The sequence below is a fragment of the Chanos chanos genome, chromosome 4 (genome assembly GCF_902362185.1).
Source record: "Chanos chanos chromosome 4, fChaCha1.1, whole genome shotgun sequence".
In the NCBI taxonomy this organism is placed as follows: domain Eukaryota; kingdom Metazoa; phylum Chordata; class Actinopteri; order Gonorynchiformes; family Chanidae; genus Chanos; species Chanos chanos.
The window spans coordinates 41,791,140-41,814,834 of record NC_044498.1 but is presented as its reverse complement, the minus strand read 5'-3'; the positions used below and the strand labels follow the sequence as shown (position 1 = coordinate 41,814,834).

Sequence of the window (23,695 nt, the reverse complement as noted above, 5' to 3'; positions counted from 1 at the left end):
TTGAAAAAATGAAGTACGATTTCTGCTCTTAATCTTTTTATAAAACATTATTACAAATTTAACACAAATAACACAGTAGTAATAACAAAACAGTCATGCATAAGAGCAAGCCTTGGGTACAACAGTCACATGAATAATTTGGTATTCTGTTAAGCTGTATGCTTTTCTGTAATGAAATCTCACTGTACTACTCTGTGCTGTATTTTCAGTAAGGCGGGAGAGTACTATGAAGAAAACCTTTTTAAATTCATGTAGGGTTTTATCATCCCATAGAAAGAGGCAGTATACATAATTAAGATAGATGCAGAGAATCAATACATTTTGTCATTAGCCACAACAAAACCATTTGGTTTTACAGCAAACATGTAGAGAATGGAAAGGCTATAAAAGCTATAAAACAGTGCATCATATTTTTATGAGTAATTCTTTTCACACTGAGATACAGTCTGAATGGACAGAGTCTCACTGTCTGTTCCATCCAACATAAAAAAAAAAACAAACTTAACTTATAAACAATGTTTTTCACAAAATAGTTGTAAACCAGTATGTGCCATTCAGTCTCAGACTGACACGACAGAACTTCTACCAAAGGGGATTCTCAGCTTGTGTATTTCTCTTCTCCTTGCCTCTGAGCCTTATGGTAGTGTTTGTAACTGCTGAGGAGTTCATGAAACACCTCCTTCACACCTGCTTGCAGTGTGGTGTTCAGGAACTTTACATCCTGTTCGACACAGAGATCCAGGATTTGATAAATGCCCTCAGTCAGATGTGCCTTGACGTCTGGTTGTAGTGTCACCTAGTAAAGAAAGAGTTGATTAAAGACCAAAAATCATTTCTTACTTTCTTAGTTGCATATGCAAAAGCAGGTGCACCAAACTCATGATTTCCTCTGTTTAATGGCATGCTCTGCTAGGAAATGTATTTCAAAAAATGTATTGAATCCACCATAGATTAAACATGGGGGTCAGGATATAGTCCTCATATTCTCATTTTACTATATGCTACTTATATAATTACTGCAAAATGTCGAACAGTCAGATGCAACCTTTCTATGATTTTATTTTATTCTATTATTTTATTCGATCATTGCGTTTCATTTGTGCTGGACGGTGCTGCTGTGACACTTGAATTTCCCTCGGGATTAATAAAGTTTTTTGTATTCATATTCATTGTTCTGACTGTGAAAGTGATTACGCTGCCACACCTCCATCTTTCTGCTTATGAAAGGTAGCTGGTGTAGCTGTTACGTTGAAATTAAGGGCATCAGCTCATATGACACCAAGAGACACAGTTCGAGAATCTTTTGACTGTTTCAATGGGTGCAGAAGCATGAAAACAACTTGCATTTTTTGAGTCAATCTATAACAACATGCAGTTATTCCCTGGGGGAGACTCCGCTCTCCTTCACAACAACAGGAACACACAAAGCTCTGGTTTCAATTTTTGGCCTCTTTTACAGTCAGCTAACACTATATGCTACAACTTCAATGATACTGCAAAATCACAGCGTAACTATACCAGAACAGAATATGGAAAAAATTCTACAAACATAGTGAAATCAGACTATGCAGACTTAACGCTCTATATGGACTATGTAAATGACGTGGCTACAAGAAACACTAACAGGTACGGCAATATTTTTCACAACAAAACAATCTTTAACGTAATAAACATCAGTCAAAGCTTCAAAAGCTTCAAAGTCTGATCTTAAAATAACAAGATCTCCACTCCACGCGGTGCTTTTCATGCCTCCGCATGTTTGTTTAAAGCCAAAACATCTATGTGGAACCTGTTGTACTGCCAAGTGGAAAGTGGGCTACTGAAAAGTTTTTCAGCCAGACCACAAAGCATGGACAGAGGGGTGCTCTAAATGAAAGCTACCTGTACAGCAACTACTAATGAGCAGTCCCGCTAAAATCAACAGATACACTATTCCAGGATATATGACTTCATATTGTACCACTTACTACTTAAGGACATAAGCAGCGAATGCTATATTCATAATCAGGATGTATTGCATATACACTTGCGCCAAGATGAGTAAAAATCCCTTTACAACCTGTTATCTGAGCAGGTGATCTCCTTTAAGCATGCGTACTGGTTTTAACAAGCATTATTCCAGTGACCAATATCAACTTCTCCTCTCCACATATAAAATAGTCGCATTTTGTTCAGAATAATTTCAGACAAAGATATTTTAAGAAATTCATATTCTAGACATCAGGTGGCTCCATCGTTGTGGAAAAATATGCTTCGAGTCTCCAAGGAGACTCAGCAGGAACTCTAGTGCACCTAGAAGGGCCCACAAGAGCTTACTGGTATTTTATGAAGTCTGTAAGACTTCCCTCTTTCTCAACCAGTTATGATTCTTCTCCTCTCAGACTGAGACTGATCATGAAAAGAAATTAGTAACTCTCTGTGAGGTAATTTGCTCTCATTAGCTACTACAATATTTTATCCATGCAGAATGCTCTCACACTTTAACCTTACTTTAAAAATTCCTTGTGGTTAATTCATTACATTTCCTAAGATAGCACAACAACAAAACAGCTCCTTGTAAATGTCAGCAACTTACCCTCTGCAGTTCACTGACATACTGTGCCACCATGAAAGATGACAAGACAGTGAAACCCTCTGCTGTTGTGGCGATATGTGAGTACATTCTCTCCACTAGCCGAGCACATTTCAAAAGCATCTCGCCATCTCTCTCAGAGGCTGAAAAAAGACAGTAGGAAAAGGACCAATAAATATAAGCATATTAAAACAAAGTAAAAATAAGTAAAACAAGTAAAAAGACAGAACATATGCGCATACAGATATGTGGAGGTCCAACTTCAAAGCCAAGGTGACATTATTCATTGAATTCAATGTTTTCTTTTTTTTTTTTCTTTAAGAAGAGGATAAGTTACATAAAACACTACAGCACTTCACAAGATATTCATGACCTGTTAATCAACATTGCTCAATTACTTCATGAGGAATACCTTCCCACTTATTAACTAAAAATTGTCACCAACGTCCAGACACCCTCGAGCTTTATCATTTAAGGTCTGCTTCAATTGCAACAACACCAATTAATAAATAACAGCAAACAGCAAGAAGATAACAGAATTCAAAAGACAGGAGCAATGTAACAACTCAGTTTAGCTTGTTAATGGTAAAAAAACATGTGGACTTCATAAATGGTGCAGAAAAGCAATAAAATTGATGAAAAAGTAATCAAAACAAGAAAGCCAAAATGTATGGCATGTAAAAGACGAGAGATCTGATCCTTGTAATGTCAAAGGCCCTACCAGAAAAGCCCTCGGGATTTTCAGTGTCTTTAATTTAATGAATCATTTCTTGTGCAAATGAGTTCATTCGTACGGTAAACTAATGCTTTCCATGCACTGCCCTACAGAACATCATATAACTCCACATTAATATATTGATTGTGCCACAACTGAAAACATCATTATACTCCCACTGTTGGATTCTGCCTTGATGGCAAATGAAAGTGTCCTATATGATTTTTTGAACACTAAAATGACAAGACTTGAATACTCTGATGATAAAAGAAACCACATCTGATGCGAGCTTTCATCTTAAAAGGAAGTCACAATTCTTAAGGGATGTTTCTGGAATACTAAAAGGAATCCAGCCTTGAGCTTAAGAATCAAACTGTGCAGTGTTATTCAGACAGTTCTGCCATCCTCTGTGGAAACAGTGCATTCCCTTTACATCCTCCTAGAGCTGAATCCAAAGACCCACAACAGTGTCCAAGACTTTAAGAATATCATATTAGCAAACTTACACGGCTCTAAGTGAGGCGCCGGAAAACATCAGCTTTGTGAAAGATCATTATCATGTTGGCAAGGCTGACGATGGTCACAGAAAAATAAAAAATGCAGTGCAGATTTAAGCAAAACAGGACCAAACTAATCACCACCAGCAACTACTCAGCCATACTGTTGATCTGCTTCTTCCTTTAACTGCAGGAATGAGTCACCGCTCGTCAAGAACAAAAGGACTTGTTCTGTTACTTAAACTACTGCTTGGAGAGACACAGCATGTATTTTTTGTCAAGTTCTACATCAGACACTTTCATCTTTGTGCCTGTCAGCCAGAGAGAGAGAGAGAGACTCAAGGGCACAGACACGCCGCTGTGCAAAAAGATATCTGAATTAAAGTGAATTTTCTCCCTTCATTCCAGAATCTTTATGATAGTCACAAAAGGAATGATGAACAGATAAAGAAGGAGGGGAACCCAATAAACCTGACTTTCCTGACAAGATAATATCTTCGGTACGTCTGGAAAAGTGAGGAACGTAGCCAAGATCAGTTTTCTCGCTGTGAACTTATGCACGAGGTGACTGAATTCTTTTCGAGGAGTGTCAGTTGCTTGTCCTCTGAGCCTTTATAGGGGAACCACCCATTCCTCTACACAAAGCTTTAAATATTATATCCTATGCAGTATTTATTTTCCTGACAAACAGCCAAACCAACATAAACTGCTTTACATTACTGTCAAAGGAAGCAGCATACAGAATAATGACACGTTTTAAAATGAACTACCATTTAAAAAAGAACTTGCACTGTCAAATGTGTATTCTCCATTCATTTTACGTCCATTATAAATCAAAAACTGGAAAACAACAATTCTTAATTTAATTTTTATATCACATTAAAAAACTGCATTATGTTTTCTTCATTTTTTTCCTCATGAAATTTTATTCATTAAACGGTTAAACCAAACTCTTGAAAATGTCACCTCTAAAGGATTTACAAAGCCTGTTGTGGTCTCTGTTTGCAGTAGCACAAGAGGGCGAGTAGTCGAAATAACAAAATTGCAATTATTGTGCCCAGGTGTTAAAGTTCTCCATCTCCATTTTTTTTTTGTCAAGAGCTGACCCACCTCTCTCGGCCTCTCCTCTCTGTCTACCCTCGTGCATGATGGATGTTACCAGGCGATAAAAACAGTTCAAGAAAGACGGCGCTGCCTTCAGCATCACCTACAACCATTTGAAACAAATGCACAAACAAACAAACAAACAAACAAAAAACAGACAAGACTTATAAGGATATTTATATTTACTGCTGTAACCATGCCCTGAATGCATGATTTTAAAACAATGGAGTTTGAATGGAACAATGTGCAACGGAAACTTTCCAAAAATACAATAAATTGAGTTTGAATCACACAAGACAGCGCTTGGGCTATTTCACCCTTGGGCTTATTCTCAATGCCACGAGAGCAAAAAGAATTCTGTAGCATATACTGTGGGCATCTTTCAGGGGGCCTGCATTTGGCTCAACAGCCCACAGAGAGATGGCATGTAATTACTTCAGAATGGGCTAAATAGTGCTGAGTGCCATCAGTTTGGGAGGGAGAAAAGCTCTTAGATGTCTCTGTGAGTCACTGCTAACCATGCAGCGAGGTAATCTTTTCCATGCGCCGGCAAAGTTACTTTGCCAAGAAATGCCCCTCTCAGTTTCACATCTGCCTTCACTTATGCATCCTTTTGTGAAGATGAATTCTGATGGGTGATTGGAAACTTTGTGAGCAGTGGCCTAATCCACATAAAAATGTGCACAAATAATCCAAGCATAATAGTCATATATTTCATCCACAAAGTAGACGAAGACAAGATGAAGGTCTGTCATTGCAGTCCTAGTTAACAAAAAAACATGTTCTTTTTTCATATATTGCCACACTTGAGACAGATTTTGAATTGGCAAAATGTATGTAAAAGCTCAAATTCATATTAATTAAAACAATAAAACTGAACATTAAAACATTAACACCTTTTGAAAAGATGAGAAACAATTATCTGAGGTCAACATATTTTCTGTTGTTTAATCAGTACTGGAAGTGGAGTTCACACAAAAATGGTATTTTTGGCTACGTGTTTGTTGATGTATGAAATCGATAAACAAGGATCAGCCTGCAAAACAACTGATAGAAGTCATTTGGCCAGAGGCTTAAGTTTAACATTACACAAGGCTTGTTATAGGCCTAATGATTCCCTTTTTCATTTCTTTCATCTCATCTTTTTGTCTTTCAGATTAGTGCTGACAAAAAAGGCACTAAAACTACATTTAAGAGTTAAGAGAGTTCACATACTCACTTTGCAACGTAACTAGACACCACAAATATACACTAAATATACAAAAACAAAGTCATTAGCTTTATTTCACACTCTGTGCTGTCACATAGTATTGTTTAAAATTGAGGATGTATAGACCTGGTGTATCAGATGTTACTAAATCCAAGCTAATTATATTAGAATTAAAAGGTTTTTATACACAGTTATAAGCTATAAGGGGAAAGGGTTTGCTTTGGTTATAGATTAAATAGATTGCATCTTTTCTCCGCTTAATCTTGTTTAACATCAGGTGTTGTCTTGACACCATTTCTTCACCATAAATGTCTACATGCTAGCTTAATTCAACCAAAATAAACATTAATATTTACAAGTAATTACCAGTCTTCTTGCTTGGTTTTCCCTAGTCTGGTATAAAACCAATTCCACTCACCTGAGGATGGCACTGTATAATAGCAAACAAGGCCTCGTGAATTGCTTCAAATGCTGAGTGGTAATCTTCCACAGACTGGTTCTCGAGGGGAACAAGTTGCAGGGCTCCAAGGACCAGGACCACATGGTGTGAGTTGGACAAAAGGCTTTCCCCTTGACGGAGCAGCGTGGTTAAAGCGTCCAGGGTTGGAACAGTCAAGGCACAGGTTAAGGGGATCATCCTACTGGACTCTTTCACTATAAACTGAGAGAAAACACAAGGGGTTATAGCTAAGGATACTGTCCATGTGATTTGGAGTGGTATTCTCAGTTTCAACTCTATTTGGGCATTAGCTTTAACCTGAGCTACCTGACTTCATCCTGTGTAATGACTATATGTGTCCAGTATGACGATACTTACAGTAGTGTGTTATTGTCAAGCAATTGTTTGAGTCGTGTTTGTTTAGTAAAGATACCCAGATTATCAGACTGTCATAAATTCAACAGTTCAACACCTATTAAGGGTTTTAAGATTATCGGATTACCACAAATTCAACAGTTCAACATCTGTTAAGAGACTTCAGTGTGTTGCAAGTGGCTAGTAAAATATACCGGTTCCAATCAGTGCATCTGATAGCATTCTCTATTCTCTGTGGAAATATATTTATCTATTTCACTCCTCATGTTACCTCAGCTGCAAAGATCCCTGTCTCAGTAGGTGAACTTGATTACCTTCCCAAGTATCAGAAGGCATAATACAATTATGTGAGGAGGATACAGTCTGGCAGGAGGGGCGCTTACACAGATTTCTAATGAGTTTTAAAAAACTTGAAAGAAACTGAAGTGTCAGCTTTGCAAAATAAACTGTATGACGGGAGAAAAAGAATTACAAAAAGGTGAGGTGTCACAAAGGACTGCGTGACATCTTTGCACAAAGCACATATTTGAAAGTGACAGTATTCCTACTTTGGATGAATGGATACAAGGCAACCAAGGGCAAACCAAACACTTGTTTATATCTTTTCTAGACACTGTGACAGCTTGTTTTCCTGTGTTAAGGTCTGAGGCAGAGGACAGAGCCACAGATGTAAATAGGACATGACAGACAGTGGCACAATGAGACAGGTAGTCCCTTCTCCAGACATGCTATGTGCCAGATACATCAGGAGTAGTATAAAGGTGTTTTCTGTTACAGCTAAAACATGGCTTTTCAAGCCAAATGAATTTCATGCCTAAATTGTCCACACACTGCAAGAGGGAACAGAGCAAAGAAACATGACACACTCTTAAAAAAGAAAAAAAAAAAGCTGAAAAACACAGGTTTTCTTATTACTCACTACCTTCCTGCTGTGCAATTAGAATTTCAGGTTTAGACAGAAAACCTTTTTGCCAATCAAATTTGCCAATTTTAATTGTGCAAAAGCCTGTCCTTAGCTTGGCGCTCTCTTCTCTGGGACACTGAAATCACATTTTATGCACAAACATTTATGAACAAATCTGAATTTATATTTTGATACTGTCATTTCAGTTACCTTTGGGGGAAAAAAAAAAGTGTATTGGGTTGTATTGTTTTCTGTAAAAGTTTAAGTCAGAACCCAAATGGGAAATGGGTAGTGTGAAACCTGGCCAAACAAAGAAGAAAAAATACTCACAACAAGGGCTGATATAATCTGAGGGGCAATGAGCCAGAAAGTCTTTGCGCAAGGCTCTGGGAGCAGGCAGGTGGCAAGCAGCTTTGTCAGAATCACTGTTGACAAGACGTCCTGTGACAGACATTGAGATTTCAACATAATGTAGACCCATTTGGTTACAACATATGACAAATATCTGAATCTATGAAGCTTTTTAACATGACGCTGCGGTTAATATAGCAACTGTCCACTTCTCTTATTTATAAAGGCCAAAAGGAAGAGGTATGAAATGTCCAGGATCAGAAAGAGACCAACTTAAACAAACTGTTCATGTCACAGCTATAGACGCTATACTCACTCACACTGGAGACTTACCTTGTGGTGACCCTCTGTTATTTTGGGGGTCACTAAACCATCTCTCAAAGTCAGAAGCAACACAAGGAACTGCTCTTGGGAAATGTTGATCATCAATTGGGCAAGCGAGTTCTTCACTGGTCCTTCCAGTTCCCTCACCTCTGACACTGAAAGCCAGGAACCTGAAAAGAGAAGACATGATCAAGATAATATAGCAATCAGCAAGAGCAAGGTAAATTAACTGATTTGTTGTGATATGGATGCCCAGTAATGATGCCTTGCTCTATCTGATAATTCCATTAAAGAGCTGGGCTCTCATGTGAATTCATATGTTCCTACCTGAAAGTAGTTTATGTATGCTCTGCAAAATTTCCAACTTGAGATCTCCAAGATCTTGTTCTTTGTTCTTCTCTGCAGCAGCGATGTAAGCAGAGAGGTAATTGACTGATGAAATGACAACGTCCATGGGATGAGCTGATGAGCAGAGATCCATCAGAATCTGCTCTTTGAAACTCCTGTACAGCCCCACGTGGCATAATTGCTGTTTCGCGGCCCCCTCAGAACTTTCCGTCTCCTGGTAATCAGTCTTTTTTAGGTCAGTCCTCACCATCCCCGTCATAATGTTCACAGAGAAGGACTGGCTGAGAACACAGCCTGTCTGGCCCATCACGACGTCCTGGATGGTAGGCCCCATTACAGACGCAATCTTCTCCAATAGATGGGTCAGAGTCACGTCGAGTTGTTTATTTTTCCCCAGGGCTGAGCACATAACATGTGAAAGTGTGCTCAGGATTGACAAGTAGAGTTGTACAGAAAATGGGGTACCTGCATGTGGCTTGTCAGAACACGAAGACAACTCTCCATTGACAATTTTGTGCTCAGCCATAAAGGAGGTGAACTTTTCCAGGTTGAGGGAAACGCTACTCTTTCGGTGAACTATTGTCTGTAATAAGCACTGAATAAAGTTCTGGACAGACTGCAGGAAAGTTGAATGAGCAGAGTCCTCCAAAGTTGGTAAATGACCTTCACTGATAAGTGAGGAGAGCGATGTCACCGCAGCCTCTAGTAGATTACTTCCATGTTCAACTTTAAGTATTGAGTGTGAAGTTTTGCCCAACAGCGAAGCCATGAGATTAAAGAGCTCTCTCAGGAGTCCTATAGTTTTTGAAATCTCAAGGCCTCTGTCACACCGAATGCACACAGCCATAAAATACAAAACCAGAAAAAGTTCAAAATAATCCTCTTGCAGCATTGCCTGTGGGATGAGCAGATCAGTGATTTTCAGTAAGTCCAGAAGACCATCTACCTGTTTTTCAGTCAGAAACAGGAAGTTACATCCCTCAACACACTTCATAATCTCCTGAGCAATTGCTTTCAGTCTCTTCCAAGCAGCAGGAGCCTCATTGTCTCTGCTGCTATCATCTATCACTGTTCCTTGCTTTTTACCGGATGTGTCACTGATTTCATCACAAGATTTCAAAACTGAGGGAATCATCTCCTCTATTTTAGCCGTGCAGACTACTCCAATAATCTTTTTTGTGACACCTTTTACCACACCTGAGTACACTAATGGCAGCTCACACAGAACTATGCTCTCGAGCATGTGTTTGGAAATGAGAGAAATGGAAAGCCCATGCTTCTCAGTATCATTAGCTGAGTCATTTTGAAGAAGAGAGTTCAAAAAGCACTCTGACAAATAAGAGACATCTTCCTCTCCAAGGTACGGAGCAATCAGAGGCAAGTTGGAGGTAACTAGAAACCAATGGGCCACTGGATAGGTGTCACTGTCCACACTGCTAAGCTGAACATCCCAGAGATGGTTACAGTTCAGTGTAATGGAAGGCTCCTCTTTCCCAATAATAAACTGAGCAGCTTCGCGAAGATGGTTCAGCATGACTGAGTCTGATATGTTGCCGTTCTTAACGAGGATTTTCTTCATCCTGTGGAGCACTAAGCGCTCCTGCAGGAGCTTGCTCATGGGGCTACAGACCTTACTGCTCTGGTCATTCTGAAAAAACTTTGTCACTAATGTACTAAAGAGGATATCAACATCACCAACATTAGGGTCAACTGGAGACTGGTATTTACTACAATACATCTGGAAGAGAGTGTCTAACTCAGCCCAAGTGTGAACAAGTAAGAGACTCACTTCTTGGATCTTCTCTCCCCATAGGCCATGGGCTGAGATATTTTGATCCAGAAGCTGTAGTGAGGGTACCGTAACTGCAAGAATTTCTTTCATCAGATTCTGGGTTTGCCTAACAATAGGTACAGGGCTGCTATTGTCCAGGGTCTTCAGACCAAACAGTACCACGTGGAGGAGCACACTAAGTGAAAACAGCTTCAGAGCAATATCATTTCTCTTCTCGCCCATGAAAGGGATTAGATCATTTTGCATCCTTTCTAGAATGAGCCGGCAGATTTCAAGACTTTGGCTGGGAGGGTGATCAAGCAGACACTGATTCAGGCTCTTCTGGATGTCCTCTGACAACAAATTCTGCCTAAGCTCATCTGCTGCTGGTCGACAAACCACATCGAGAAGCTCCTCAAAGAGCCTGGGTAGTTGGCGTAGTTTAGTGTAGGTTTGGATGACTGCTGAAACAAGGGACTCTCGTGCCTTCCCAACCTGTAACTCCACGCAGTCAGCATCTACCCATACAATCGACAACAGTTCATCAAGGTCTGGCTCAAGGATAAGGTGGTTCAATGTCAGAAGGGCTTTCAGGCATCGGTACCATGCTGGTACATCTGTTTGAGCATTGCTGAACAAAAGTTGAGCCACTTTCCTGTAGAACATTAACTGTACCTCTCCATGGTGTATCCTGTCAGCAGCGACATTATAAATATCCCCAAGTAAACAAGAATTAAGGATGTTCTCCAAAGCAAGCAATGCAAGGCTCCAGTTAGACTCACTGAATGAGGTCTTGACACTCAACTCATCCGTGAAGTCTAAAGCTGAAATTAATTTAGTCATAAGATGAAAGCAGAGAAGTTTGTTGTCTCCCTCTTTGCAAAAAGAATCAAGGGCAAACTTGAAGAGCAGTGGCAGGGAATTTGATTTAACAGCATAATACAATGTGTCTTCACCACACCCTTGGGGACAAAGCTTAGTCAGTATCGTGTTAACAGGGCAAAGCAAGCCCTTGCCTGCGGGATTCTTTTCAGGGTTTTTTGACCCTGATTCCTCTTTTGATGACAGAAGTTCCTCCTTGTATGACTGCAGATGATCAGGAAGGAAAAGGGCTGGCAGCAGAATCGCATCCACTTTGCTCCGGATCTCTCTTGCAAGGTGCTGTTGGATATGCATTCCATCCCCCCCTGTGCACACTCTGGTGTTCAGTAAGTGCCTAAGAAGACAGAGAGGCTGAAGCAAGTGACCCGTGACCTGTGCAAACACTCGATTGGCATTGGTCTGCTGTCTCTGGACAGTGAGGTAGGTGCTGAGGGCAAGGAGGAGCACCTCCAACACCTTTGACTCAAGAGGTTCTCCAGTACTTTGTTGATCAAGCTTAGAGCATGCTAAGCCACAGAGTCTGGCCACCAGTTCCACCAACAACTCATATTTCGCAGTGTAGGTCACAGAGAGGACAGGAGAGGTCAATATTCCATGACAGCAGCTCAGAATCGTTAAGAAACTGACAGACGAAGTCCCTAAAGTACATTCCAGAATCCTGTCACTGACCACCTACCATAAGATAAAAAAAAAAAAAAATACAATGACTTGTAAACAGAGTTCAGAAAGGTAAATTACATTTGTTTGGAAAATAACACGACATTAACATATTTAGCGTTCATTAACAGATACTGCTTTTATTATTGTATTTATGCGTTTCAAATTCATTATCAAACTGATTAGGTTGCTTACAGTCAGCAAGTAATCTTAAAAGCAAATTTGCTGCCTTTAAAACCACCTAAATCACATGAAAAACTCAAAATAATGCATGTTAATGAATACCTGTGCCACTCCTAATCTAACTGTCTTTCCTTGACTCAGCACAGTGTTGAGTTTCCTGCTGTGAAGAATATCATCCAAGTATGTCCACAAGCCCTCCACTATCTCCAGAGGTAAATCCACTTTCTTACTATAATAACCGGTAAGAGCATGACTTGTCCAATCAAGCAGAACCTAAACATACAAACAAGATTAACAAGGACAAGATCATAATTACTGAACAAGTAAAAGCATCACACTTACATAAAAATATTTCATATACACACACACACACACACACACACACACACTGCATAACGGTCTTTCCAAAACATAATGCTGCATTTCATTTAATTAAAATGATAAAAAATATCAGTGTGAAATAAAAAAGACGTATGGGGGAAATGCTATTTACAGAATATTAAGTACATATGCATTTATATTTTCTAGTCTGTAAACACTAATAAATTAGACTGAATAAATTATATTAAAATCCTAGGGTTAGGCGATAACAACACTGCATTGGGCTCGTCCGGTTATTCAGTTGTGCTCAGCATAGCCTCTTATGTTCCCATTGTTTCCAGTTAAGAATGCTAAAACCAGCATGCTGAAGAGACTGGAATGCAGCAAAAACCCATCTACAGAGTTGTTTTAAGGCAAGAACATGATATTTGGAGGAGGATATTGTGCACTTGCTTTAAACCATTTAGGTAACTAGGAGCAAACAGAATTTTCACATCAGGTGCACAGCAAAGGGACAGTAGAACGCACTAACCTGTTCTTTATTAGGAAGAAGACATTGTGTTGACAGCCATGCAAATCGGGCGAGTTTTAGTTTGTCTGTCCATGGCGTACGAGGATTTTTCAGCTTTAAATGGATGCCCGAGTAGATGGCAGCCATATCCAAACTGCTATGTGAGGAGAAAATATTAGCTTAATATATATCTTTTATTGTGAAGCGTTGGGTAAGAGCACGTAAACAAGCCATATAGTCTGCGAGTCAGTGATTAAGCTGCAAACCTGCCAACCTGCAAGAGACTGTAGCATGCAAACACCAAAGGTGGATATTTTCTAACTGTTCGTCGATATTTAGCAAACTTGTGGAAACTAATAAAAGCTTGAAACTGCTATGTAAAGAAAAATTGGTGACGTCGTTTGATTTTAGCCATGAATATTTGTTCAGGCAAGCGGAGACGTCGCTGACTAATGATAATATTAGTTGTAGCAGACTGCCTGCCTGTTTCGACCACCACAAGCTAGGAAACCAATGTCAGCCGGAGTAAGGTCACTACTGTTCCTAGAGATCATAAGTAAAGTATGGAGAAGAACTGTACAATTATAGTAGCTACAAAAAAGAAAGAAATGACATGCCCACCTTTTCACCTTATCACAGCTGCCAACCAAGCACGTGAACGTTTCATAAAATGTGAAAATGTACTTTATAGTTTTATGAAAATCGCAGGAGGAAATATTTCCATGTAATAGACGTGTGTATATCGATGCAGCCTCAAATGAAAATAAACGTATCCAGCTAATAACTTACAAGTGTTGCACACACGTGTGATTGTTGCCGGGTTCCGAGCATAAACGAACTTTGACCCCTATGCTTTAACATCCAGGTCTACTAAGTCGATTAACTATACCATCGATGAGACACAGACCCATTTGAAATTTGAAATGGATTATTCATGGTTGATTGCTTTTGTCTTGCAAAGTGCAATACAAGTTCATTTCGTTATGTGGCCGGTCACTTGTTTAAAGGCACTCCACTACCTTGAACGTTAGGGGATTTACCGGAGGTCATTTCTCCTATCATCGAAAACGGTAATTTTCGGAGTCATTGTCGGAAAATAACCGTGCCTTCCCTTTGTGTCTTGTTTGCACCACAACAATGTAAACCGTTGTGCGTACGTGCTAAGATCTCGCTACAGATTGTTGTGACAGGGCGCTGCTAAGCACTGGACTGGGCGTAAAAACTTGATAAGGACACATCGCAGGCTGTGAGTGTCATTAACAGATAATGTACTGCAACCGTCAAAAACCAACAGTTTCCTGTCCTCAGTCGAATTTAAAGCTCATTAACGAGGTACAAATATGTTGCTAGTATCTGTAACGTTAATTCATGGGGAAAGTACAATCTAGCTCATATAGGTAAAGTTTTATGAATGATAAAATTGGTCAATTTAATCGCGAATTAAATGAAGTGATTCGAAATAGATCGCAACAGAAACAGATACTGTTTTAATGACCACTTTGTAAGATCGCGAAACCGAAAGCTAGCCCTTTTTCATCGGTAGATTGCACAGTTTAAGGCGGCTATACTTTCGAATTAACTGTCCATAACGATGATACGTATGTCAGCATCCACTGCAGCAAAACTCTTGCAACGGAGGATTTTTTGTTGCAGTCGTCCGAACAGATCATACTGCTTGGAAAATCAGACTTTATCACCTCCCCGAAAAAGACACCAGGTCCCTGGAAATGGACTTAAACGTTGTCATGCTTTTTCCTCCCTACATATGCGAGGAGGCAAGACTCTGCTGGCATTTAACTGGCTTGAAGTTGGTTCTTTGAACCGGTATACATGGGGGAACTCTAGGCACACTTTCGTTTACTACAGTACCTCAGCGGACTCCAAGAAGTCCACGGAACTTGTGGACAATGTAGAGAGACAAGTCAAGACAAGCGAAACAACTTTCCGTGTACCTTCAGATGACGTCAAAAAACTGCTGCAACTTGCTTACCCGGAGCGCTGGCGACTGTCAGGTAAGGCCCTTATCATCCTTAGGTTCTTTAGCACTCTACCCTTCCAATGTCTTTTTTTGTCATAAGTCCTAAGTCCTGACGCACTCATTTGTGTCAGGTTTGAGATCTCTGGTCTTAAGTTACATGATTGTGTATTGTGGGAGTATTTTATGTCTCAATTTGAATTATTTTACATTTTATAGATGCCCAAATGTACAAAATATTGTCTCTCATTTTCTAGCTATTAAAAGACATGTTAAACTATCTGCATATGCTAGTTCCTAAGGTTGTTTGCTGTGCTGACCATCCGATTGTCCACAGCGGCTGTGAGTTTCCTGGTCATCTCCAGTGCCGTCACCATGTCTGCACCGTTTTTCCTGGGTAGAGTTATTGACACCATTTACACAAGCCCGCCAGAAGATTTCGCTGCTTCTTTGACCTCTCTGTGTATCATGTTAGCGGGGGTTTTCCTCTGTGGAGGAGCAGCAAATGCCGCACGAGTCTACCTCATGTATATCTCAGGTAAGTACTCCCCAGGTGTGGCAGAACACAAGCACCAGCCCATTGTATTAATGATTAGGCCAAACAGCGATTCTCCATTTATATACTTTCACCATTAATTCTTAAGCATATTCAAAGGCTGTGACATTTTTTTACGCTGAACTGAACATCCTATGTATCCTGTCAATGTTATTTTTCACCTTTTTACGTACAGTCATCTGAAAGTTTCTTCTCTGTGGTAATTTGTTGCAGGACAACAGATTGTGCGAAACTTACGCAAATCCCTTTTTTCCTCAATTTTGAGGCAGGAGGTTGGGTTTTTCGATAAAACACGTACCGGTGAGCTTATTAACCGACTCTCAAGTGACACAGCACTGGTTGGCCGATCTGTCACCGACAACCTTTCAGATGGGCTACGTGCTGTCGCTCAGGCGGGTGCCGGAGTTAGCATGATGGTGAGCATTACTTTGGTATAAAGAAAGATTGATGTTAGCTCTTAAATTCCATTACAGAAATAATGTCTGTTAGCCTCATGGGAGATTCATCACAGATAGCATAAGATACATTTTTTTGTCGTGTTGTGTGTATAGCATTACCACAGTAGATTTTCTCTTTTCAGGCTTAAATTGTTCCTATGGATCAGATTGTACGACTCACAGCTAACATGAACTCATCTTTTCTATATGGAGAACTTTTGTTTCACGTTGACACTGAAATGAGGAAGTGTGTTTTTGAATTCTTGTCACAAGGAAACAGCAGCTACATTAAACTTAAAACAATTACTTTAGTTCTCAAACCTGTTCAGCAAAAAATGTCACTAAATTCCACAGTATTCAATGGGAGTATTTCAAAACATCACTGGAAACCTCATAGAGATATTCACAAACAGTGCAGGTTTACCAGCTTTGTAGAAAGAGGTACAAGTACCCATGAGTTGTTAGCCTCTCAGCAATAAACACCTAGCTGGGATGAAGAGAATTATAGAGATATTTAACATGATTTTTTTTTTTTTTTTAAATCTCTGGGCTTTTGTTCACTTGTAGCATGCTGTTTCATGCTTTATCCCATTCTGTCACCAGTTCTACGTGTCACCCAGTCTCGCTACCTTTGTGCTGATGATTGTTCCTCCTATGGCTGGTCTGGCTGTCATTTATGGCAGATACCTGCGCTCCCTATCCAAGCGTAAACAGGACGCCCTCGCAGAGGCCACACAGGTTAGAGACCGTATGGGTCTTCTCACTCGTATGACTCCCATATAAATATTTACAGGATGCCTTTCATCTATATCCTTTGACCTTAGATTATTTTGTAGGCCTTTAAATTTCATTATCTTGTATACTTTATTCCCTTGAACATCTGTTAGACTTGGTGCAGTTCAAGGTGCCGTTTCTGCCATAACTGTTCTATTTTTCTTTCCCTAAGTTGGCAGAGGAGAGGATCAGTAACATTCGAACAGTCCGGGCCTTTGGTAAAGAGTTTTCTGAGGTGGAGAGATACAGTGAGAGGGTCGACCACGTCTTTCGGCTGGGGAAGAAGGAATCAGCGTTTAGTGCTGGCTTCTTTGGAATTGTGAGATATATTACAATGAATAAAGACGGTTGTATACTTCCCTTTCTTTAGTGGTGAAATGGCCAGAATTTACTGAATTCTTACTCAAGTTCCCTTGAATGACAGTGAGAGCAAAGGGAAGACCACAAGATTGCACTACCATAGTGTCACAATAGTATTTGATTGACTGACACAGAAAATTAATCGTATCATATTTGTTTGGGACTTTGATATATATACATGTGGACACAGTGAAATTCCTCCAGAGCAAAACTGAAATTTAACAGAAACATCATATTTGGGTCCTGTTTTGAGTTGGACCACTGACACTGAGTAGTTGAAAATATAAGCCTTCAATATATTCTTTGACTTTCTGTTGGTCATTTTTGCTCTTTGATTTATATATATAATATATATATATATATATATATATATATATATATATATATATATATATATATATATATAATTTTTTTTTGCCTTGTTGGAGAACATAGCTGTTTAGCTCCTTCAATTGTTAGAATTTCCTGCACATCCTACATTGTAGTAGGACCGTGCTATTGCTGATGTCCTGTCTCTCTAGTGGAGAGGACTTAGTTGCAAGGGTGAAAATGAAATTGAATGAAAACTGGCATATGCCTGATTGCATTATTTAGCTGAAATTAAACAGTTAGATTAATCGATTGATTGATAAAACAAAAAGGCTTATTGGTTACAAAATCATTGTTTGTAACATCTGTACAGTCTAGTATAGGGTAGTGTAAGTGTTACTTATTGTATGCAACCCTTTTTGCTCATGGTTTTGCCAATAATTTCAGAGATGACTGTAATTGCTCTAAAATATTCACTCAGCATCTTCAGTTTGTGCACGGGTAAGCGTCGCAGCCATAATGTGGAGGACAGTACTTCCTTGTCCTGTGTCTCTGTGTTCATTTTCTTTGCTCAGTAATATACAGTGTGTGCCTGCGTGCGCTGAACTAATGTGTGTTTGTCCATATGGTTTTGCAGACTGGCCTCAGTGGAAACATGATCATCTTGTCTGTGCTATATAAGGGAGGTCTGCTAACGGCCAGCGAGCACATGACCGTGGGCGAGCTCTCCTCCTTCCTCATGTATGCATTCTGGGTCGGCATCAGTATAGCCGGTAAGTATATTTCATTTTACCTGTGCACTATACACCTGTACACATACGTTAACCCTCATTTTTCATACTGTCTTGGTCCAGTTAACTTTTAATTTAATATGGATTATTCAGAAGAGGTACATATTCACCACAATTGCTTCTGGCATCATTTACAAACGCTAATACAATTACAGGGGTTTTGTAGTGACATTAGCATCCAGATTACCCAGATGTAGTGTCTACAAGTTATATGTATATACAAAATGTTAAAATGCTATAGTTTCCTCTTCCCCGTGGACTGGGAAGCTCATACCAGCACTGTGTGTGATTTGATTCTAATTAGTATCTGTTTGGTGCTGTAGGGCTCAGTTCATTCTACTCAGAGCTGATGAAAGGCCTTGGTGCTGGCGATCGGCTCTGGATGTTGATGGACCGCAAACCCGCACTTCCGTTGAATGGTAAAAATCTGTCTTTTAAATACAAAAAGCACAGTATGTGCATTTTTGGTGGTTCTGTTATGCATCTACATGTATAAAAAATGGGGGGAAAAGAAGTCACAATTCAAGCTCTAAACATGCATTGGAGACTCCTTAACTTCTTTTCACTGCAGCAGGAGAGTGTATCAGCAGTAACAGAAAACTGATCAACTGTTGATCGAGATTAACTTGTGTGCAGCTGCATTTATAGATGTTTCTGTTGCTCGAGGACGGCATTGTGCGTTTGCTTTAACACAGTATTTTTGGTGAGTCTGAGTCATTAAGCCGTGTGCATTTGGCCTTTCATTATTCCACCAGAGGGGGTTGTGCTGAAGCCAGAGCAGCTAAAAGGCGAACTGGAATTCCATAACGTGTCGTTTGCTTACCCCACCCGCAACGATGCACCCATCTTCCAGGGTCTGAACCTGGCTGTGCCCGCCGGGACAGTCATGGCAGTGGTGGGACCCAGTGGCTCCGGCAAGTCCACCCTGGTGTCGCTTCTGTTACGGCTCTACGACCCTGATACGGGTATGCCATATTGGAAGACTTTCTCTCTTCTAATGTAGGCCTACTGATGCAGTAATAACTTATCATTTAACGATAAGAGCCATTATGGTTTCTTTTTCTTCAACAAAGGTATGATCACTATCGATGGCCATGATGTGCGAGACCTGAACCCCAGTTGGCTGAGAAGTCAGATTGGCACTGTTAGTCAGGTAAGTATTTATGAGGAGGTTTGTTCTAAAAAATATCGTATTATTAATTTATTGCATGATTAATACACATATCAGTAAACACACCTATTGGTGTATTTTAAATTAATCTATTGACTTAAACCTTATTTGAATGTTTGGTCATTTATAGGAGCCTGTGCTTTTCTCATGTTCCATTGCTGAGAACATTGCCTATGGAGCCGCAGACCCCAGTCAAATCACAGCGCAGGACATTCATAGAGCAGCTCAGGTGGCCAATGCATATGACTTTGTTCAGGGCTTCCCCCAAGGCTTTGACACTGTGGTTGGGGAGAAGGGTGTGTTGCTATCAGGTACGAAATACCACACTCAGTCGAAAACATGAGACACTTTTAAAATTGAATTGTGCATGTTGGTAGCGTTTGTGAACTCTGTGCTTGACAATATGGAGTAACTCATTTGTTTGTCTAGTGATTGGTCTCTTGTGGGCTTTACCAGTTTGGGCATGATTCAGCATTCCAAATTGGTACAAAATGGGGGGTGGGTGGGTTGGTGAGGGGTGGGGGGGGTAAACCTAAAATAGTGTGTGTTTGTGTGTGTGTGCTGGTGCCAGGTACATTCATAGAGGATAGATTCAGGCTAAATTCTTGTCATCCCCAGGAAGTATGTGTTATCATTGCTTGACCCATTGTTTGTATTGCTAATGAACAGGTGGACAGAAACAGAGGATTGCCATTGCGAGGGCTTTGCTCAAGGTATTTTGCCAGGCTTCACACCGGTCCATTCTAATATAGTATTCTGATTCATTGTGCCAGACTTTTTTGGCGTCTATTTGGAGCTCCAATGACTTTCTCTCTCTCTTGGCAGAATCCCAGAATACTCTTATTGGACGAAGCCACAAGGTAAGTTTGCGAATCCTTATAATTACCACGGCAGGAGATTAGAATGCACTTTAGAATGCCACAAAATAAACTATCAATTGCCAAATGCTGTTACTGAGGTAGTTTGATAACAGCAACGTGGACTTCCAGTGTAACTGGGTACCGTCTAGGGTCACATTCCAGTCTTTTTCCCTTTCCTCCCTCTGTCTTAGTGCACTGGACACAGAGAACGAGGTCCTGGTGCAGGAGGCTCTGGAGCGACTGATGCAGGGCCGTACCGTGCTCATCATCGCCCACCGTCTGTCCACCATTCAGAATGCAGATGCTGTGGCCGTGCTGGACCGGCACCGTGTGGTGGAATGTGGCCCGCATTCCCAGTTACTCAACAACAGCCAGGGCCTCTTCCGCAAGCTCATGGAAAGGCAGGCCCTTCTGCAGGCCAAGCAGAAACAAGCACTGTAGGGCTCAAGGGGACTTCCTTTAGTCTTGTACCTGCGATGAGGAGAGTTGGGACTTATAGAGAAGTAAGCATTTTGAGGACTGGATTCTTAAAAACGTATTTTAGGCTGTGCTTCAATCAGAAACACAAAAAACGGAGGATGGGCGAGATACTTTTCAAGCGTCACGAATCGTTTGTTGTGCTCTTGGTTTTGTTTCACATGCGAACAATTTTGCACTTGAGGGGGGAAAAAAATTGCATGTTAGACGAATTCGCTGAATAAAAGCGCTTACGGCACAGCGCTGAGAATCAGAGAACAATTTGAAATGAAGTTTTCCATTTAATCCAAACCGCAGCAGTATAAAGAAGTAACTGGAACACAGTGAAAGTCAAATCATAGTTGTGATGAAAAACAATATGCGGTTCCCACATTGAGGATTTTTTTTTAACACAGAATATTCTGTCCAGAGTGATGTATAGGCAAAATTAACCTGGGAGCACTCCTCAATTACCAGAGTACAAGCTTCTAAAATTAAACATTTTTGAAAGAGTTTTCCTACCACAGGGGCTGCATATATGGGAAAAAAGTAATGTGGGATTAACCTGATCAGTTAATCCCATATTATTTTGAATATTATATTAAACAGTAAGCTTCTTGACTGTAACCAGCACATAGACTTTGCCTATTCCTAAATAACAGTTACTGACTGCTGTATGCCACACACTGAGAGCAGATTATCAGACTATTCAAATCCAAAATATTTTCAAAGATACAGACGCAGTTGACTGATGTCTGTTGTTTTATTCAGTGAATTTATTGCTTGTTACTTACTTCAGTTGGTAAAAATCTGAACTGTCCTTCAGAGTTCTGCCTGTGGTTTTCGATCTCTGTTTATCTAAACCAGCAAATCACTCTCAGATAGTCCACATAACTTGAATACACAAAAGATACTGCACTGAAAAGCTTTAGAGCTTCACACACAACACTAAGCAAAAAGGTCAAGTCAGTATTAGCACATTTGTTTTACTGAATGATGGACATTTTTTCACAGAGTACAGTACTGATGTTCAATGTATGACACTATTTTACTCTACTAGAAAGTACTTGCAGGATTGATCCAACGCTTGACATTCCACTTTAAAAGCGGAAGGCTTTTCCTATTTTAGCCCCAAAGTGGTGTGAAACGCCTATGGCATTTTCCCAGTGTGTTTTTTGTATATTTGACCACTCGAAGTGCGTCATACTGCAATAACGAAACTCAGTTTCAGTGATTTTGCAATTTCAGAATCCTGGACTCACATCATGTATCTCGGCCTTAGTATATTTATTCTGGCTCTGGCTTGTATGGACCTCGCTGAATGTAAAGGGAATCCTTAGACAGATTTCAAAAGTTAAATAGGGAATACTGAATATATCCTGTGATGACTTTTTGTTTCAGATTACAGTTTTTCAGTTTCGTGGTTATATGCACATTGACATATCTCGGGGGGTATTTGACCAGCTTTGTCAGACACAACACTGCTCATATAATTCAGTACTTCACAGGAGCCTCAGTTCTCCACTGTCTGGAGATGCTGGATGACAAAATAACCAGGTATTTTTTTAAATGGGTAGAATTTGATTTCTCCTTGTTTGTCAGTAATGTCCTTACACACAATGACTTCAAAAGCAGTGTAATGCTCTCTGCTCTGCTCTAGTCAGGTCATGTCTTCAACCCACTCCTTTTTAAATGGCTACAAGTCACGTTTTGTGCAATTATGTTTTTCTGTGGTATTCAACATACATCGTGCCTGGATTGTGAAGTACATTATTGGAGAGTGACAACCATTGTCAGTCCTGTTTAGGTTTTTTTTATTGCTTTGTTCTCTGATCAGCAGTAGGGTAATAGAGTATATTATCAGATACATCTGAAATTTTGAAAGTACACTGTCACTTCTGTACTTATGATGGCTGTATAAATTTAGAGGTGAATATTATTTTATCTGTCAGCAGTCTGTGTGTGGAGAAGTTCTCTAAAGGATTTATATCACTTTTGATGTTGTCAGTCACACATTACTTTTATTATTGTGTTAACATTAAATTTGTAATCAAATTATGAGAATGGATTTTAATGACTTTTATGTGCTAAGCTGACTGGATGTGCTATGTGAAATAAAAATCTATTGATATAAATTAATTTCCTCTTGGCTCAATTTATTCCTGACAGAATAGGCCTCTGTCACAGTGCAGCCATGTTTTAAGTGATACTTTAGTGTAGAGTGTAATTTTCCAACTTTCATACTTACAGCACCAGTGTTTGGTAAATGCAAAGGACAAATATCACGAGATATTTGACATTGGTGTTATCACAGATCACCAATAGAGGGCGCTGTTGTTCTAACAATTACCCATTTATCGCCATGACTGCACAAAAGGTTTTAACAAACAGCACAACCATATTCATTCAGATGACTACACAGCTTCTGATGTGGGCTGAGGTTTGTGTGTTCAACTAAAATTTTCTGTCTTCACTTTACTTCATGTAAGTGCCAATCTTCAAGTGGTATAACAGAAAATTAAAAATGTCAACCTATTGAACTAAAGGGACGCTAAGACTTTGCTTGAACAGTTGCATCATTTCTTCTTTTCAAGAGGCGATATTTAGAATCATTAAGTATACACTGTATGATTAATCAACGTGTTCCTTTGCGGGACGAAATTAAAAAACAAAAAAACATTACATTTCCACAAAAGGGTAGTCTGTGGTACTTGTTGTGGAAATTCAGTGAATGTAATATTCCGGTGCCTTAAGGTCTGAGTAAATCTAGATGTGAGCAGTGCATCAGGGAAATCAATCCCAATTAAAGTTCTCGTGCGGAGCACTCTGTTGTTTAGCGAAG

At 39.8% G+C, this 23,695-nt stretch overlaps 2 protein-coding genes across 2 annotated transcripts; one reads left to right on the top strand and one right to left on the bottom strand.

Moving 5' to 3' along the window:
* Positions 1–546: 546 nt before the first annotated feature.
* Positions 547–13,822, bottom strand: urb2 (URB2 ribosome biogenesis homolog). The gene is made up of 10 exons (XM_030772847.1): positions 13,786–13,822; positions 13,186–13,321; positions 12,435–12,605; positions 8,819–12,164; positions 8,501–8,661; positions 8,147–8,257; positions 6,517–6,759; positions 4,891–4,991; positions 2,576–2,705; positions 547–796 (listed from the first exon to the last, which is right to left on the bottom strand). Exons 2-10 carry the CDS (start codon positions 13,309–13,311, stop codon positions 599–601), a joined length of 4,587 nt encoding a protein of 1,528 aa, XP_030628707.1. The 5' UTR covers positions 13,312–13,321; positions 13,786–13,822; the 3' UTR covers positions 547–598.
* Positions 13,823–14,727: 905 nt separating this feature from the next.
* Positions 14,728–21,129, top strand: abcb10 (ATP-binding cassette, sub-family B (MDR/TAP), member 10). Its single transcript, XM_030771451.1, has 13 exons — positions 14,728–15,176; positions 15,477–15,677; positions 15,909–16,111; positions 16,736–16,870; positions 17,079–17,225; positions 18,213–18,348; positions 18,690–18,785; positions 19,122–19,331; positions 19,440–19,519; positions 19,668–19,848; positions 20,207–20,250; positions 20,363–20,397; positions 20,589–21,129. The coding sequence occupies exons 1-13, from the start codon at positions 14,756–14,758 to the stop codon at positions 20,836–20,838; spliced, it is 2,139 nt and encodes a 712-aa protein (XP_030627311.1). The 5' UTR covers positions 14,728–14,755; the 3' UTR covers positions 20,839–21,129.
* The last annotated feature ends 2,566 nt before the right edge of the window (positions 21,130–23,695 follow it).

Excerpts from the sequence above, each read along its gene's own strand:
- urb2 (XM_030772847.1), bottom strand. The coding sequence starts at position 13,311 with ATGGCTGCCATCTACTCGGGCATCCATTTAAAGCTGAAAAATCCTCGT. Across the intron at positions 8,258-8,500 it reads TAACAGAGGGTCACCACAAG|GACGTCTTGTCAACAGTGAT; the intron begins GTAAGTCTCCAG and ends TGTCTGTCACAG. Across the intron at positions 2,706-4,890 it reads GGAGAGGCCGAGAGAGGTGG|AGATGGCGAGATGCTTTTGA; the intron begins GTCAGCTCTTGA and ends AGCCTCTGAGAG.
- abcb10 (XM_030771451.1), top strand. The coding sequence starts at position 14,756 with ATGATACGTATGTCAGCATCCACTGCAGCAAAACTCTTGCAACGGAGG. Across the intron at positions 18,349-18,689 it reads GGTCGGCATCAGTATAGCCG|GGCTCAGTTCATTCTACTCA; the intron begins GTAAGTATATTT and ends TTGGTGCTGTAG. Across the intron at positions 20,251-20,362 it reads TTGCGAGGGCTTTGCTCAAG|AATCCCAGAATACTCTTATT; the intron begins GTATTTTGCCAG and ends CTCTCTTGGCAG.